The sequence below is a fragment of the Limanda limanda genome, chromosome 16, assembly GCF_963576545.1.
Source record: "Limanda limanda chromosome 16, fLimLim1.1, whole genome shotgun sequence".
In the NCBI taxonomy this organism is placed as follows: Eukaryota; Metazoa; Chordata; class Actinopteri; order Pleuronectiformes; family Pleuronectidae; genus Limanda; species Limanda limanda.
This window is the reverse complement of record NC_083651.1, coordinates 24,014,487-24,034,030: the sequence shown is the minus strand read 5'-3', so window position 1 is coordinate 24,034,030 and position 19,544 is coordinate 24,014,487. Positions and strand designations below refer to the sequence as shown.

Below are 19,544 nucleotides of genomic sequence, written 5' to 3'. Positions count from 1 at the left end.
AAGCGAAGGAAAGAAGGAGGAAGGAAAAATAGAAAAGACAAGAGAGATGTCACAGGGAGAAATTAGGAGCAGGAGAGGGTGACGGGCGGTTCAGCTGCTGCTGCTCAGCTCAGTGTTCACGGCTGCGTGAGGCCAGAGCGCCGTGTGAACTCAGGCTGACAGGAAAGTGACGACTGAGGACAAGAGAGAGACAAGAGAGCTGAGGAAGTTAAGTGTGTTGTCCAGATATTATTCATGATGTGGGAAACTAAATTAGTGTCCACAGGCAGTTTATGGGAACCATGAGACCTTAATGAGGAAAGAAATTCTCATTAAGTAAAATCGTTAAATATTGAAGGTAAGACAGGTTTTGAGGTAAAGGGAAGGTCAGGTTAAGGTTAAGAAAAGTGCAAGTTACAGTTATAGTTAAGGTTAAAGTAAATCTCTGGAAAATCTATATCAATATCATTGGGAGTCAGACACACACACTCACACACACAAACACACAACAAATGTCACTTCAGCTAAATTAGAAATCCCCACTGCAACTTTTCCTCAAAGTGGGGGAGCAACTGTCAGGCCTGACCCTTGACCTTTACATTTCAATCTTTCAATAACATATCTTTTAATATTTTTGGTTTTGTCCTTCTTTTTTCAGTTGTCTGTCAAAGTGATTTGAAAGAAAAATTCAGGGAAACCCAGCAGGAAACTCACACTTCTTAGATTATAAATTCTGCCTTTAACCCATCAGGACATTATTTCCTCTTGACTTCAGCAGTTTGACTAATGTAAACATTGTTTCCACTACAACGACTAAGCATCTACTTGTTCAGAATCTGCCACTTAAAAAACTGTGTCATCTGCATATGACAAGACCTCCACATAAAAAGCAGAGGCCATAAAAGGAGACATCAAGTATCTTTAAGGTTCAGGCATTTATCTATTATTTATCCAAACTAGGAGAGCACAGTCTGTGAAGTATGATTTTATCCACTTGAGACTATTTTTACTTCATAGTTCAACGGGCTGGCTGACTGATCGTTTCTGAGCCTTCTTTATATAGAAACTATGCTCCTTTATCCAAATTAAGCTTGGTTTGTCCGAACCTACGCTGGCATGGCCGGCTCTGGACACGGATGGACGACTGAAGGGATCTACTGAGCACAGGCCCAAGGGATCTGGGATCAGTTACCAGACCATATTTTCTTGGGAAGTCAATCAGCTACAGGGATGTTGGAGAGATGTCAGTAATCATTCAATCAATCAAATTCTTATCAGAAATGTTGATGTCAGGAGAGCTGATTATCAAGACCTCCAGATAGAGATGATGATTAAGGATCATTGATTTTTATTTGAAGAGTTTAATGTCATTATTACAAAGTCATTGCAAAAGCCCCATGCAAAGCTGATTTGGATTAATGTTAAGTGTGAAAGTAATGTAAGTTAATGTTAAGTGTGTGTGTGTGTGTGTGTGTGTGTGTGTGTGTGTGTGTGTGTGTGTGTGTGTGTGTGTGTGTGTGTCTACTCACTCGACTGTGTCCTCCCAGCTGCACCAGTGTCCCTGATCCAGTTCCTGCATATCCAACCTGAACTTGGCGAGGCAGAACTCCTCGATGGCGTACTCGTAGTGGGGTCCGCATCCTTGCGACGACACACACTGAGAGGCTGCTGAGAGGGGGGGGGGGGGGAGATGAGAGTGAGAAGATGTGGGGAGGGAGACAGAGTAAAGTCCGAGGAGCTCTTAAAAGTTTTTATAATTTCCCATCTTTTGAGTATGTGTGCGTGCATAAGCAATCTGAGATGTTTTCCCATCTCTTGGACATTACACGATCTGCTGTGTAACATTGCCTTAAAAAGACCCCCAAGAAACACACACACGCACACACGCACACACACACACACAAAGTTAAGTGTCTCCTGGCCCGAAGCTTCATATTTAGTACGTAGATTCAACAGTGGTATCAACCAAAGCACCATATAAACAATTTCAAACTAAACTCGCTTGATAAAATAGCACCAATTAGCCCTGAATAACACTTAATAGTTATAAGAACTAACTAAAATAAAAGAAACATATAATATCTCTATAAATCAAGCAAACACACTAAGGTTGTTTACTTTGCATTTAAGCGTGGGTGCACTTCCTCCCTTACAGTGATATGAGGATCCTGAAATGCTTTGTAGTACATATGGACTCATGGAAACATGAAGCACCGTTTGCAATTAGTTAGAAGTTTCCTTAAGGAGCTGTGGGTGAAAACGACATTTTTTATTGCTTTATAACTTAGTAGTCCTCTCTCGTGCAGAAAAGCTGTCTTCTCATTCCTCCTCAGCCTGTTTCTCTGCAGCCTCCAATTATTTCCAACACCTCCTCTTTACCTTCTTCTCTCATTTATCCCCCTAGGACTCATTTCCTTTTTCTTTAATTTTTTTCAGTATAACCTGCTGTTTCTCATTTTTCTTGTCTCTCTGTACATCTCTATTCATCCATCTCTATTCACGCCCCCTGAGAGTTGTGCGTAGAAGGGAACACAATGGCAGCATCTGATAAGAAAAGTGCCAAATGCACATGCTTATTTTTATATGAAACCCTGCGGAGTCAAGGGGGAATAGAAACGAAAATGTATGGAAAGATTCAGTCGGCTTCATTTTGTAGATGTGGGTGTGGGGGAGGAAAAAAAGTATGAAATAAAATATGAAAACTATGCACAAATAACTTGTTTACATTCTTACAAAGATTCTGTCTCCTGCTGTGAGGAGAGCGGGTGAAAAGGTTCATCTCCAAGCCTCCAATCAAAGAGTGCGATCAAAGATTAAGATCAAGTGCCTGTGTTTATGAGACGGAGACACGGACACATAAAGGAAATGCAAAAATGGGGAGAGAGGATGTGAGAGCTTGCATTTTTATCTGCAGACCGGATTTTTGTCATGTCTGCAATCTTCTGTGTAACATAAAGTGTTCGGGACTACACAACAAAACAAAGAGTAAAAACTCATATTTAAGTCAACATTAATTGAAAATCCATGACAGGTTGCAAAACCCAGTTTCCTGAACGCCAGCAATATGTGGTGCACTTTAGATTTGAATCAATATCATCTTATTTCCTGCTGTAACTGCAGATGTAATAGTTTTCTTATCCATTCAAGGAGGCAGTGACAAACAACATATTGTGTATTTGATTAATTATCTATTTCACTGGTCAAAGTAACTGCTTTGTAATTTTGTGAGGTTGCTCTGTTGAAAAGAAGCGACAGCAGATGTGACGCTGTGTGTGGTTTCGATCTGTGTCTTGTCTTTATGGAGGAAATTATAGTGAAAATATATGATTCCCCTTTTTGACTCCCCTGGAGCCTCCTCAAGGATCCTTAGTGGTCCCGAGACGCCACTTTGAGAACCCTTGTTCTATGCAACCCATAATGACCCATATATTTATATGATTAACCTGCACTTTATCTGATGTGTCAGTAAATTACATTGCTAACCTTGACACTGCTGACCAATCAGTCATTACTTATAATACAACCACTTTGGAAACTGACAGAATGAGACTTCTTATCTTCAGCAAACCACACTAATGCATTTAGAATAGAAAATTGATCTAATGGTTAAATAATAGATGCTTAAATTGGCTCTGACCACAAGACACCGCTTCATCTACAGAAAGCTGTAAATCAATTACACAACCCAACATAACCTTGTAATGCTTAAATGTGCAGAACAGCTGCCGCTATGAACACGTAATGAATATGAAGCAGTGTTCAGAGGAGCGAGTTTCTAATGGAGAGGGAGAATGATAAAAAACAGTAAGAAAGAACCCAGATCCCTGGTGGGTGCACAGGCCTCAGGCTGCATATTCACATAATAAATGATGTTCTTGTCAGAGGGCTAATTGAACTGCACTAATGACGACTCCATTGCTTCCACGCATGTTGATTTGTCCTGAAGGATGTAAGGAATTACATAATGATGACAACACTCCTCGAAACAGTAATCAATGGATTAACGCTGCAGCAGAAATAAAAACAGATATTACACACATTTGTAGATCAATCTATGGGATCAATGGACAGAAAACGCAACGCAACGCAATTTTTAACTATGACTTTTCTCCCTACCAGTTTTAGTTTATGTTTTTCACTTATCTCAGTTAAATAAATTGACAGTGACGTTACTGCCTGTGCAGGATCCAGGACGACAGCAGCATCAGAGTCGACAGCGCCGCTTGATGTCAAACGATTCTTTGAGAGACGGGTTTCATTTCAGAGGAACATTTAATCTGCAACATCGTTGTGTTCTGACAGTTCATGCTTGTGATTTTGCAGAAAGGTCTGAGGGACGATATCAAGCAAAGTAATAATATCCTAAAGTTCAAAAAGAGGTACAGAATATATTTGTGCATTTGCGTTGCATTTCAATTATTTAGCAATGAGGACAAAAAATACCTTTAATGTTTTTGTTGGGTTTAGTGGACGTAGATGTGAATCCTTGCATTGGGATCATTTATTTTGTAATTGTATGTACATCAATATGTGCATATATCAAATAGGCCCATAAATGAAGTCTACTGTATTTATTCTCCCATGTGTAATTATCCATTTAACTATCTATCTAGAGCTGAGTGTATATATTGTATATTTCTCTCTCCATGAATGCAACAGAGCACTTGTGTAAAATGCATGTTTACTGTAACTATTAGGTTTTTTCTTTAAAACACAATTGTGTTTCGATGAGAAACAGCTGTTTCCTTATTTCTTCCTCCTGTTACTTGACAGACTATTACCATACCCCCCTCTTTAACATGACTCACCTTGTGCCAAACACATTTGATCACCAGGACTCCCGTCACACTCACAGTGAGGCAGCGCTCAGTGAATCTGAAGAAAGGGTCAATATTGACTTGAGATTTTCTCATTTCATTCTACAACTGTTTTATTGATTTGGAGCAGAAAGGGAACATATTGCAGTGAGGTCACCTTCTCAGGGCGATAGTGAGCGAGGCTGAACATTCATGTCAGGGCATCGAGGTTTGGACTGAAAGGTCGGCGCTGGGATTAGAGGAAACCAATACCTTGCACCACTTACTTCCATTTCACCAACACATTCCTCAGACTTGGTTTTAAACTTCAGACTTTTAAAGCCCTCTGTTCATCGAGGGAATCTGTTTTTCTGAACTCCCACAAGGCTTCTTCCATAAAAGCATGAGTGCATACTTGCAGTTCATGTTGACTTGTTCCTGGAAGTAGGTAGTGGGTGACCTTCAACCTTACGCATGCTGCCCTATCTTCTCCGTGGGGCATCTACCAGAATGCACCGCTCCCTGTGTGCGAGCCCACCCAGCAGCTAGCTTCAGGGGGCTGCATTGACTGTGTGTGTATTTGCATGCTGTGTGCAATTCTGTATGTGAGAGATGGAATTGGACTTTCGTTCTATTCATAGGATATTTTTGATTTTAATCATTATAAGAAACTGCGCCCGGGGGTGGGGGGGGAGGGGGGAGGGGGGCTGATGTAAGAGCTTTGCAGCAGAACAAATGGAGCCGCTTGTTAGGATCTCATTACTCAGAGAATTTCTCTGTTCTGCTCTTTTATTGGTGCTGACAGAAAAATCTGTCAGCTAGATAAAGGCGGCAGTTACCATGTGCATTTAGTGTCTGAGTGAGTGGAGATTTGTGTGTTTGTGCACACATATATAACCTTTCTGTACATATTGCATATACATCCATGTCCATTAGGGTTTCCGAGGCATCCAAATGAATCTAAAATGTATTAATCTCATTTTTAGGCCTGAATAAGTCTTAAATGTGTTCAAATATCATAGCATTGGTCTTGAAAATGTTTAAGTGGGTCTTTCTTACAATAATTTTTATTTAACTACTCCAATTATCTGCAATTATGGGGAAGTAGACACTGACATTCCTTAGTAGCCGTCATACTTTTCTTGATGATATATAAGCTCATCATTATGGCCTTGAAACCTTTTAAATTTAACTTGGAATGAAACCTTGTCCCTATGCAAGCATCTCATATTCTATTCTATTGACCTGTAATCATCTGCATAACCTCACTGTGGCTTTTACTTCATGCTCCGGATTAAACACAATCATTTTAGAACATAGGACAAGATGATGACTATCAGTTTTTTGAAGGTCTTCTAGTTTGATGATGAGTTGCCGACCAGCAGCAGATATTAGTGACATATCATCATCTGTGTTGAGTAAAGAAAACAACAAAACAAGTGGATGACAAACAGTGTCTCGACTATTAACGACACTAATACCATAATTCATTCTCTTCACAATATGATCGATGTGGCATTTAAATGTCAGTTCAGGGCGAGAAGAATTCTTTAATATTTGACGTATTCACTTAGCTGGAATAATAATCCTTGCTGCATGATGCCACTTAATCCTGCACACTGCTCCTTTAAAAGCTCAAGTTTTTACACAGGGAATTAGTTTCAATTATGCAATGACAGAATAGGTTAAGACGAGACACTATTGAAAGATTCATGCATCACGTATTTAAAGTGACTGCAGAGTGAGGGATGCAGCCGGCGTGCAGCAGATGACGAGATGAAACGAAAGGACTAAATATGAATGAGTCCCGGGAACGGATGAGACTTCACAGCTTGTTTGGACTCAACGGAATCTCCAACTTACTTTTTTGAAAATGGTGTCTGAAGAAAAGGAAGTTGCACAAGTCCTCAGAAGTCTGAACTGAATTTTTCAACAGGATGGCTTACCCATTTAATTGTAGATCTCGATCTCTAAATCACAAACTTGAAGCCATCAGAGAAACGCAGTGTTATGTAACGTTTTCCACAGTTCTGGGCAAAAATATGTAAAATATAGACTCAGCCACTTATGACAGGGCCTACAGTCTGATGTTGATTAGTTGAAGGATCTATTCGCTATGAAAAGAGTGCATGAGAAACGATCCATAAAAGAAACCAACAGCAATAAACACAAGGCTTGAATAAAAATAGATCTGTTTTCTGTGTTTTGTGTCAGAAGTTGTTATTGTCACTAATTTAATTGTTCGTGGGCAGAGTCCCACAGAGCACACAAAGCAGCAGGGGTCGGCTGAGTAAGCTCCTCGATTGATGAAGCAGATTTTGAAAAGTTTTACTTGTATCTGCAGAAGACAGACTGGTGACAATCTGTGAGTGAGACGCGTTCACAGCAACACAAATCTCCAGATGTTCAGGTGAGGTTTGGTGAACCACACAGGGCCAGGATGTAGAGCTCAAATCGAGTCTTGAATCTAAGTGATTGGAGATTGGATATCGTCGGTGCATTTTATTGTTTTTTGGGTTGTTTTTTTCCGTCTGACTGAGAATCTCCTGCTGTGGTCTTGTGAATCACATTCTTTTATCTAATTGCTATGTAATTACACTTGTTCGTACTACCCTGTAATTAATGTATAATAACACTAGTTAAGCAATGTTAATTAACCCCTTTAAAGTTAGCACATTGTACAATTCTGACAATAAACAATGCCAACATTGTCAGCTGTGTAGTCTCTAATTATAGAATGACTCATAGGCTCATTTACAGTCTTTACAAAGGGGACAGCAGGATAAAATTGTGTATGTGCATAAGAGAAAAGGAGTAAGCTGTGGAGGTCTAGTAAGTATTTCTCTCAAAGTCCACATGGAAAAGTTTTTCAGTTTTAAAAGTTGTCGCTTTCAGACCCAACTGACAAGTGACTCAAGTGACATTATGAACACAACATAAAGACAGTCCATTGGATTGTGCGCAGCTGGAACTACGAACCGCATTTTAAAAACCAGCAAAATGTCTGATTGTTTCTCAGCTTGTGGTTCTGGCTCTAGAAATAATGGTCCCAGCTGTAGAAATACGACCCAAAATACAAATCAACCCAAGAGCTAAACAAAAGCAGGAAATGTTTCAAGATCAACTAAACGTCCTCATTTATAACGATTTCCCCTTGTCCATGGTCGGCAGCCGCTCTACTGTGCGACAGCTCACAGACTCGGTGTCAGAGGAGTGACAGACCGTTGACTCATGGGTGATATCGTCTCTTTTAAAATGATTCACACTTTGCAGCCTGCGGCTCCTTCTGGTTTGTAAGTGACAACGAGCCAGCAGAGGCAGGCAGATGGTTTCTGTCTAAGGTTAAGACTAATTAGCCAATCAGATTTCATGTTAGTAAATGAACCTGCACCTTGCCTCTCCCTCTGTCTCTCTTTTCTTACAGATGATTCAAAGAGCAATAAAATATTCATCTCAGGCTTTTGATCTGAAGTCAATTCTGACCACTGCGAGCTTATCACCCAACTTCACATCAAAACACCCACGTCCTTGACTTTTAAACACTCTTTAGGCACAAATCCTCTTAATTCATGAAGCTGTAAAGGAGAAAGAGAAGACGACGTCTCTTCCCATCTCTCTGACAGCTCAGTTTAGATCCTGTGAAGTTACTCAGGTTTTAGGAATATTTTAGAAACCTACACAACTCTTCCCATCGTCTTGCAAACATTTTACTTTATAGTCATCATAGACTTTGCAGTAAGAACTATGTTGATGTGAACAAACAAAAACCTCACCATGTGCTTGAAGACAAATATTTGTTGCTCATATCAAAAATTATGTGTCAAATATTCAGCTTGTATTTCCACATGATGTAAACATGGTGCACTGTTCCACAAATAAACCTGTTTATATAATATACATGCACCAGAGGATACACTGTGTGATGTATTTAATATGACTGGACTCATTAAGAAACCTTTAAGGCAAAAATGTTTTGTTGTGCCTCACCAGACTAAACAGCTTCATCACTTCCCAAAGCACCAGCCAGTACAGTACACTACAGTACAGTACAGTACAGTGTAGTACAGTAAACTGTAATGATTCTGCCAATTGTCCCAGGTAAATTTTTAATTAGTCTGAAATAGTTTGACAAAGTGGACCATTTTGAAAGACAATCTCGTTTGCACATTGAGATATGTTTTTCTGATAATTTTTGATCACCTCCTATTACATCTTGTGCTCACCATTGTTTATCATTTCAGAGCACTTCACTTCCTGCCGGTCTGTTTTCAGGCCCAAATTACAGATATAGTGATCAACCCTTTATATCGATCAGAAAGCAAATACTGTTTAAATATTTTGGTTATGGTGATCAGGTAATCCGCTGACAGTGTTAATTTTGTCTTTTCATACATTGCAAAAAGGTTATTTCACCGGCTCTGTCAGTAACTCACTGCTCCTCCTGCATCTGCATTTGGGTCCTCACCTAATATCTAGACGTGACAGATATTTTAAAAAAATTGTCTCTTTATCAGCTATGGAGTAAAGTGAGTTATTCTTATTGCCTGTTGAGCAAACCGAGCATGTCTGATGAATTAGAGGAGAGGAACGCCGGTAGCTGTGCCTCAGCTGCCGTCATTACATCCTATTACTGTTTTACCTCCAGCACTGTCACTCACACTGAAATACATACAAATGGATTTCGTTCCGGTTACTACTTCACTTTACAATTTGATGTAAGCAGCTGATGCATTGTCTGGAAATAGTTTGGTAACTGGAGAATGAAATGACTTTGAATGTAATATAAAGATTTATATAACAGTTATACAATAGTTATACAGTATAGTTAACATTTAAATGAGCATATTATCAAGTTAAAATGGTCGACATATTTTTGATATTGACCCTAAAGTTTGAATTATTCCTTTTAAAGTGGTGAGGCCGAGGGAGAATGTTCATACAGCTCGATAGAGGAAAATGATGGACTGTCTCTGTATAGCTGAGTGAAGCTGCATCACATCCCAGCTCCCGCTACTCAAAGGACAAAAACCTTTCATTAAGCTCAGCAGAAATATGGCTACTATGCGTTAAGACACAAGACACGGAACGAGGACCATGCACACGTCGCTCTCAACATGACATGAAAGGAAGGATCGTGAAAGAGGGCTTTATTCTTTATGTCCTATTGTGTATGAGGTGGTGATAAGTAGATGATCCATAATTCATGAGAACAGGGAGAAGCCGTGGGGAATACAGTAAGGCAAGATAATGATGTTAAAGATACAATATGTAAAACAATTTTTTTTCAGAATGTCTAAAAATACTTTACCTATGTTATATATTTAGTTGATTCGTGAACTTGCATTATCCAAAAATGTTTTCATCATTGTTTAAACCCAGAGAAAAACCCAATTTTCATTTTAGTCGTCTTTTGATAGCATTCGGGTGGTTTGCCCGACTCTGTTTAATGTCCAGTGTTTCTTTCACAATACAAACTTTGCATGGGTTCAATGTCCATTTCCCCTGTTTGAAGGATGTATTATGCAGACACACAGCTTTTTTAAAACACATTTCTCACACTTCTTAATTGATGAAACAGTGACTCAAGTCATCTACTGTCTCCTCTCTGACAGACAGCTCACTTTTATTGCATTTTGCAAACAGACGCACCTTTGCAAAGCCCATCACCCCCCGACACCTATACATGCCTTCCCCCCGCACACAAGCATGCAATGCTTTGAGACAATTATTGAATAGGTGGTGTGCGTGTGCGTGCATGTGTGTGTGTGCTACAACATCTATCTCCGTCAAGTTGAATCCCATCTATCAGCAGCTAATCATTATAGCAGACAGTGCTTTCAGAGCAGATAGAGGTCTGCCCTGGCCGGGTCTCTCTGGTAATAGCATACAATTATTGTGGCTGGGAAGGCACACAACTGAGCTGCAGCATCACTGAAGCACGTTATCTGCAATGACCAGAGGGAGCAAGATAACAAGTGCCAACATGTGTCGTGATACGTAGCTCGGTTTTTTCCGAGGCATAACAAAGGCTGTCTTCTTCAATAGCCCATATTGTATTTCAGCATTTTACAAAACCTATATTTAAATCCAGACAACTTTCTTTAACAGAACAATTATACAATTAGAAATTCAATTTTAAATATTGTCTTTTGAACCATGTTTTTAATATAATTTAAATATTCTAAATGTCCATTGTTTTCCTCAGCCCGGAGCCATGTTCACGAGACTGCAGCTATGGAATGGAGGCATTTTAAGGTTTTCTTTCTGTTGTTTTCTTTACATTTGAAGAAGAAGTCACCAGTTACTTCAAGTTAATTGGATTTGGCTGGAACGCTGTTTTGCCCCTGAGACTCCTAAAGTGTTTTGTTGACCCAAACACTTCACCATCTGCATAGTGGTGTGCAGAGAATAACTGAATTTTTAGTTTAGGGTGAACTATCCCTTTAAAATGCTAATGTTGGCATTTACCTCAAAGTACTTCTTTGACCACTGCTGTGCACAGCCTCACCAAATTGCCTTTATGTATGTAAACTTTTAATTTTGTTAATTTATTTGTCATTAATCTACTCTCAACACACTCCATGTGTTGCAAGTCGGCAACAGTTGACTCTCAAAGAACTGCTTCAAATCCGTGACATCAGCTTCAGTTTGGTGGAGCTACAGGAAACGACCGCCGATATAAATGAACAGACGCTGTCATTTAGGGCACACAGAGGATAAGCAGCGTTATATGGAGGTTCAGTGCAGGCAAAGCATTTCAGAAAGCATATAACAGGCACACAGGGACATGGTCTGTCAGCGAGTGAGGGCAGAATCATGAGTGTCGATCGATGTCCTGAGCCTCCAGAGCCATGACGTCGCTGAGAGCCGGTTCTGAACTGAGTGCACACAAACTCAGGGATCTGATTCTAAACTCGATCCCTGAGCGGTGGAACATCTCGAGTTACTGACGGATGAAACAGCTTAACAGCTTAACCTATTTTAACCCAGTTAGGGTTTAAAGATTTGTAAATTGAAAGAAAAAGGCCTGCGTATAGTGCAGCATATACCTGGATATAAAGTGGATGCATGTTAGTGTGTGATAGAATCTGAAAGAGAAGACAAATGTACAGAAGAAACACAGAGAGAGCGAGAGAGGGAGAGGGAGGAGGGGGGGAAGAGAGAGAGAGAGGTCATTACAGCCAACAGAGGAGAGTGGACACCAGCTGAGTCAATTAGGCTACACAAAATGTCAGTGAGACTTCAGCAAAGAAGTTAAAGGACATGTGATACACACACACACACACAAACACACACACACACACACACACACACACACACACACACACACACACACACACACACACACACACACACACACACACACACACACATGCTTTATTGGCTGTGATGATCGGTTGCAGCCATGCAGTGTCAGAGGGGGTTTGATTAGAGGCGAGCTCAGGGGCCGGTGAAGCCGCTGAGGTGAAGCAAACGGCTGTAGCCTTGTCAGGATAAGTTAGAGTGCAAGCGAGACATGGAAAAAAAGAGATGAGCTTCCCGTCAACACAGTTCATTGTGTGTGTCTCCATGCAACGTCAAGACATCATCACATGGTGTACAGTGGCTCTATTTCTGGTAACAGTAGCCTGCTCAGAATTTGTATTTCATTAATGTTCCTCCTACTGTTTCAGTAGCTCAGAATTGTCCGGGTTCCAGTCAGGGTAAATTTAGGTCACGGACAGAGTCACAGTTAACCAGCCGTGAAAAGCGGCTGTCGGAACTTTCATTCTCTCTGCTGGAGAGATGTGGAGTCTGGTGGAGCTTTGAGAGTCACTAGAAGCACATTATGTTCCTCTGAGCGGGGGGGAGATGGGCTGTAGCGGAGTGAGCAGCTCTCCTCTGAGAGGCTCTGCGGTGTGTGTGTGTCTGTGGTTTATCATGGTTAGTGCTGCTGTTTGTCAGCTCTGAATATCTTGAATACATCACGGTAACACTTGCATTTAGTCATTTGGCAAAAGCTTTTATCCAAAGCATCTTAGGTACAGCTGGCACTCTAAATGCTTGTGAGTCACTGTGTGTTGGCCCTGCAATCGACTGGTTCCCTGCATGTCGCCCTATGTCACCTGGGATCGGCTTCAGCCCCCATGCGACCCTCATAGGATAAACAGTATGAATAGTGGATGGAAGTTGGTTACAGCTGATGTTGCCTGGGGGCCAGTGTGAACAAGTTTAATGCCACTACAGAGGAAGAAGTCCCATTCATATACCACATATTTTGATCTTGTTGCGGCAGCCGAGCGTGAGAGACGCACTGAGAATATGGTTAACCAGTGTTCTGCTTTCACACTCGGTGCAGCAGCTGATATCACAGTTGGGGTGTGTCACTGTAGAAACTAGACCACAGTCACGGGTACTGTCAATCAGGGACAGGTCAGAGGATTCTCCACAAATCCTCAATAAGAAAACTAATTTTACACACTTTTTATTTACACCATTCAAAGCTCACTTATATTACAAGCTAAAAATCTTACCTCACATTAACCCTTGAACAGCTCAGCTCGACTGGCTCAATCTCCAGTTTACGTTAAGAGAACAACATTACTCCATTTATAACAGGGCAAAGAGTCAAAGTGAAACCAGAACTTCCATTTGCTGACATTTGTTACGATACAAATAACTAATAACTGAATCATATTATTACTCATGTATGTTGTGCAGTTGATTCCATACGTCTAAGGATGGTTAAAAATAATTCTACTTGTGAATTAGAAAATTGTCCGATCCATTCATTGCAAATATTTTTAAGTAAAACTTGGTAACACTAGTGCAAAACATGTAAAACACACAGAAAACAAATTTCTTTTTTAGTCCTTGTCCCATTTATTAATATGGAGGCAGGGTTTTTTGAACTACGCTCCATCCGACCACAAGGGGGCGAAACTTTGGCTTTACTTATTGGGAGCTGTCCTGATAACTACCTGATCACAGCATTCATGATCGCACCTATGCAGACACACCACATCCTCATTTCTGGTAGAAAGAAATTATTAACTTAGAAAAAAGTACCACAACGCCCAAGGTCGCTGAGCATACATCCCGTCTGTTTTCATCCTTTGGGATAATGCGGTTTGCTTTTGGCTCCACTCTGAAGCACCAGGGATTAGAGAGCTGAAATTTGCTGAGGGGAAACTGCCATGTTCAGTTCATGGTCTGATTAAAACAAAATTTGGGTGGGAGTGAGTCTGGGGGGGCTGATGGTTGTCTCGTCCCTCGTCTAAGCACTGCCCGCAGCTGCTGAAACCAAACCACTCATCCACTCCTGTGCTGCAGTGGAGCACTTATTAAGTGGCTAAAGTACGAGTGGAACTACCGAGCTGCTGCTGCTGCTGTGTATATATCACTTCATTATTTTTATCCTGTTTCCACGTTACTTATGTGTTTGAATTCATTTCTCACATCATTTTAACTCGTCGTTAACACTTTGAAAACATAGAGGTTGATCCTAACAGCCAGTGCAAGCTGCAAAATTGTCTCATTAATTATAGCTTTCTGTAATCACACACACACACACACACACACACACACACACACACACACACACACACACACACACACACACACACACACACACACACACACACACACACACACACACACACACACACACACACACACACCGGGGTTTTAACAAAAGCTTGTGGACTGATGTGTGTGTATGCTTCCTGCTGTGCTCTGCAGTAAAGCCTACATCTATACATTATGCTGCCTGGAGCGGGACAATGGGAACTCTCAAATGAAATCTCTCTTCTCCTGTTCTGCCCCTTAAATCAAACAGAGGCATAAATCCTCTGCCTTTTGTGTGCATTGTCCAAGTATCTTGGTTAACAACCAGAACCCCAGAGGACATTAAAGAGGTTCTGTCAGGTCACATTCCTGATAAAGGGCCTCAATATCGTTCTAGTTGATTTTCAGATTAGTTTTTGTGTTTTCATAAGAGTGCCTTTTCTCCACAAATCCTCAATAAGAACACAAACGCTGTTTGTTCCGCTCTCTCTCTCTTTCTCTTGTTATCCCATCAGAGAAATGATACAAAGCCAACTCTGCTGTCGTGCCAGCGGCGCTTCTGAGCCATTGAAGAGCACAGTCACTGCCACAAACAGCTGAGATTTCTGTCTGATTCACTTGACATCATCTGCGAACAGAAGGATGAGCGAGATGGAGACAAAGAGTTGGGTGTCTGCACGGCATTAACAATATCTAATTCAGGCTCAGCAGCCACACTGGCATACTTGCAAAAGCAGTATGATACTATTTGACTGGAAGTGAAGGGAGGCAGGAGGGGAGACAGAAAAACAGCGAGAGATGGAAAGAACTGGGCGGGGGTATTACAGTTTTTTTGAATTGCTTAAACACTAAAAGCAAAAGTATTACACAATTATCAAAACCTTACACTCAAGGAGCATAACATGAGCCCAGATCTGCACCACTATAAGCACAATGTCAGCTTCACACTTTTTGCAAAACAATACACACAGTGATTTGCAAAACACTAAACACACTTGTACACATTAGACACAGAAGTATATGAAGATGTCACTTCCTTGCAATTCCTAAGCACTGACTGTCAAATGACCACCCTATGAGCCAATTGGTTAAACACAGCCATCGGGTGTGCAAACACAGGATTGCTTAATTGTAGACACACCAGTCAGGTTTAAGCTCTATACAAAAGCAGCAGCTGAGTTCACCTGACTTCAACCAAAATGGAGCTTGTGCTCAAAAAAGAAGAATAGTGAGGGTGAGAGGGGGAATCCACAGAGGAGGAGAAGGCTGCGGCTGCAGCATGAGTATGTTGATGTTTGTATCGTTCACTTTAGCACTGTGATGTTGCATACTGCACACGTAACCTTTATAATTTAAATGTACTGTATACCAGACCTATGCTGAACTACACAATCTTGTCTTTCACTGTATTTCAGAGAGTTTTACAGATGGATGCTGAGGAAATCCTGCATGAATTCATATATATAGATGAGGCAGGGTTCAACCTGACAAAAGCAAGAAGGAGACGCAGAAATATCATTGGCCACGCCCACGGGGCTATAATCAGTGTCCCAGGGCAGCGTGGGGGTAACGTCACCCTTTGCGCTGCCATTACACAGAATGGGGTCCTCCTCCGTCATGCCAGTAGGGGCCCTTACAACACACCTCACATTCTCACATTTTTGGAGCGATTGCACGACATCGTCACAGCAGTAAACCACATGCACCAGATACAATACATTGTCATCTGGGACAATGTGTCATTCCACCGCTCTGCTCTGGTCCAGAACTGGTTTCAACACCATTCACAGTTCACAGTACTATACCCTCTACCATACTCTCCGTTTCTAAACCCAATCAAAGAGTTTTTCTCTGCATGGCGGTGGAGGGTTTACGATCTCCGGCCCCAGGCTCAGGTAGTCCTCATTGAAACCTGAACTGGATACAGAATTTTCTGCTTGTCTGATATTTGCTGATCTTACAGTGTTATGCACACTCCTGTAGTAGCATGAAAACTGGGACATGTTTTGTTTTGATTCTCAATGTTGACTGATTTGGGAATATGGAGAGAAATAAATTCTATTTTCATGAGTCTGCAGCATTGGTGTTGTGTAGAGTTTGGTGAATTTATTGTCTATTTGCACTTTCTCTGTGTACTTCACTTACAGGACTCTAATCACTGAGAACTGGAATTGCTAAAAGTGTTTTAGGTTAGCAGCAGCAGTGTGTAACTGGTTCAAATTGAATTAAGTCATATGAAGCATGTGTGTCTCATATGGTAACAAAATATGGTTTTGACAAATTAGTGTATAGTTTTTACAAGAGTGTTTCATTTTGCAAAGGATCTGAGGTGTTCTGCCGATTGGGTGTGTGGTTGAACCAATTGTGTTTAGTGTTTTGAAACACCGGGCCCTGTTTTGAAAATCGTGCTTAAGCAATCGAGAAAAACTGTAATTTATTAGATAATATAATTTCATTAAACACTGTGGTGTGTAGGGTGCATGGAAGAGGAGAGATTACCAGGAGAGGAACATTATAAATTACCATGATGTTGTGTGGTAGCAGCAATGGTCAGGATTAATATACATAATGCATAATTGCACAAATAAGGACCTGTCATTTATAAACTCTCTCTGCTGTGAAACACTTCAACCGATGTCAAACGCTGCTTTCCTGTTGTCAGCCTGTCTTTGTCTCTTGTGAACCTCAGCGCCCTGGAACTCAATCCTCTTCTCTCCTCTCCGCCCGACTCACCTGCAAAGGGCTGAGCCTTCAAAGTTTCATCACGAGTTCAGGTTACACCTAAAATCAGTTCATACAGGGCTTCCAATTACAAGCATGTCAAATGGTTGATAACATTTTTTAACTAGTTGACTGACAAGGTATAAGAGATAAATATGGATGATCCGACTAAGTGAGCAGGAAACATTACTCCTGGTCTACTCCATGTACTGGGTAATGCTCCGTGTGAATACAGGATCAGATGGAAGTGACTATTTTATATAATTTTTTAGCAATCAAATAAAAAATTGTAGAAAATAGGAAAAACTAAAATAATCACCCTGTGGTCTGTTCTAGGATTTAGAAGACTTTCAAATATTCTTCCAAAAACATGTGTTGTGAGTTCACAGTCACCATGACCTTCTGATCAGGTCATTCTCCAACAGAAACTTGGCTCCAAGTTTGAAGATATTCCTATGACTATAAAATGTGTCACCTAGAAGAAGTTAGAATGTACCATTAAGTTTTATGCATTCACTCCAAAGACAAAAAAGGACACAGCGGTCCTGCAGCTTGAACACAGGCGCATCGAGCATATCGAGGAAAGGCTCCACATTTTTTCAAGTCTCTCTTAAGACCACATGTAATGAAAACTGAAACCCAATTTTCCTATTTTAATTATTCCTCTTGATCTACAATCTGTGTTTTGGGCTCAGACGGAAAGTGGAATTAGAATTCTGCCCAGAATAGACTGCCGGGCTGTACCAACTGTGTTTGTGTGTGTGTGTGTGTGTGTGTGTTGCATCTGATCACACCCACTCACATTTTTCCACTGACTTTCACAGCTAACACTGCATATTCTGCCTGAGCACAGCGTTGGGCCTTTTAAGCCGTCCGGCTCACTTCCTCCAGTCTGGAGCGGACATGTTACTCGAATAATCACCTTTGATTCCAGCACATGGTCTATGTGGTTTAAATTATTTAAAGAGGTAGACCACACAGAGCAGCAGACCTCGTATTCTGTAAGAGTGAAGTGTTAAATATTAAACTTTGGGTAAAACAGTTGAAAACTTGGCAGCAACATGTATCGTTCACAGCTTAGGTCCAAGTAAACCATTTAACCACACTGAACAGAACGAGTAAGACAAACCACTTTACTTTACTTTAGAGCTTAAATTATAGATTGCATATTTATCATAGTACACTTCCTGTGGGTAAAAGTAAAAATTTTTAACTGCTGCTATCAGTTCCTAAAATACAGAGTCAACGCCCCGACAGGCTTTAGACAAACACTGCTGCAGGTAGGTGACCTGTGCATGATAATGCACTAATGCAAATGTATGTATATACACAGACCCAGACTTAAATGTGGTCGATGGGTATTCGCTGGGACAGAGCAGAGCTCATTTGCTCAAATGGAAAGCGTCTGCATATTGCCTGTGTTTAGATGAGCGTGCTGTATAGCTTCAGCTTAATGTGACATTTACTGTGCATTGTGTGCCTCCACTTAGACATTCAGCTGCACACTCATGAATATATTTATGCACATATGGTCAAACAATGTGATGGTTTATGTATAGTTGGATGTCGGCACTGAAATGCAATTGAAGATGTGCATTTGGTTTTAAACTTTTATTTGAACAAGTAACACATGTTTCCTGGGGGGCTTCCTTGTTTATGTTAAGGTTAATGGGGAGTGGGAAGAGCAAGCCAGTTCCACTTCCAGTACAAGGGGCTTGAGTCCAACAGGGATTCCACATACTTAAAAATATATGAAGCTATATGGTACAATATGCTGTATTTGAGTGTAATTGTCCACCACTTCACTTATGGGGATTCAGCTTCAGTCAGGAAACAGCTGAGGCAGTGGGAGACATAGGTTCACTTCTTTTGAAGATTATGTTCGCAAGATTTAAGCATTAGAAAATAATAGGCAGGGTAAGCTATATTAATTCAATAAACTTCTTGTCAAATTATGCTAATATCTGCACTGGAAAACCTCTGAATTCACAGCCCTGGCCTTGTGTTTGGGAAACTAAGAAAGCTGGACGACCCAATCAGCACAACAATGTCTTAGCCGATCAGCAACAACTGTGTTTCTGCTAATGCATAGTATATAGGGGGGGGGGGCAGTTAATAATAATCTTCACATTATGCCATATTGTTTTACTGGTTGGCTCTACAGCAGCTGCTTCATCCCATTAAAACCTAAACGACTTCGCTTTAGAATTTCCCATCTAGCAACACTGCTTGTTCCCCAGAATCCGTAACTCCACCCTCAAAGTTCACAGCATGGATCAGAACACTTCCTCTATAGTTATTAAAATATGACTGATACTCCTCAGGTTACTGCCTTCAGTGACAGTTAATGTGTCGTTACACAACCTCAGCCTCTGATGTCACTTGACAACAACGGAGCATCGGGCATCTTACTAAAGGGCACCGCTCATGGCACAGGGGAGCATGTGTGACTCACTCGCTGCTTCACCCGACTTTGTTCACACATACAGTGTCCTACATGTG

General features: G+C 40.9%; 1 protein-coding gene across 2 annotated transcripts in view; it reads right to left on the bottom strand.

The window, feature by feature from the left end:
* Window positions 1–19,544, bottom strand: part of LOC133021781 (receptor activity-modifying protein 1-like) — a 39,600-nt gene that overhangs the window by 12,646 nt on the left and 7,410 nt on the right. Inside the window, exon 2 of one of the 2 annotated variants that reach the window (XM_061088758.1) lies at window positions 1,509–1,647. In XM_061088758.1, coding sequence (XP_060944741.1) covers window positions 1,509–1,647 — 139 coding nt within the window. The remainder of the gene's footprint in view (window positions 1–1,508; window positions 1,648–19,544) is intronic. The other variant, XM_061088759.1, reaches the window with a different exon arrangement.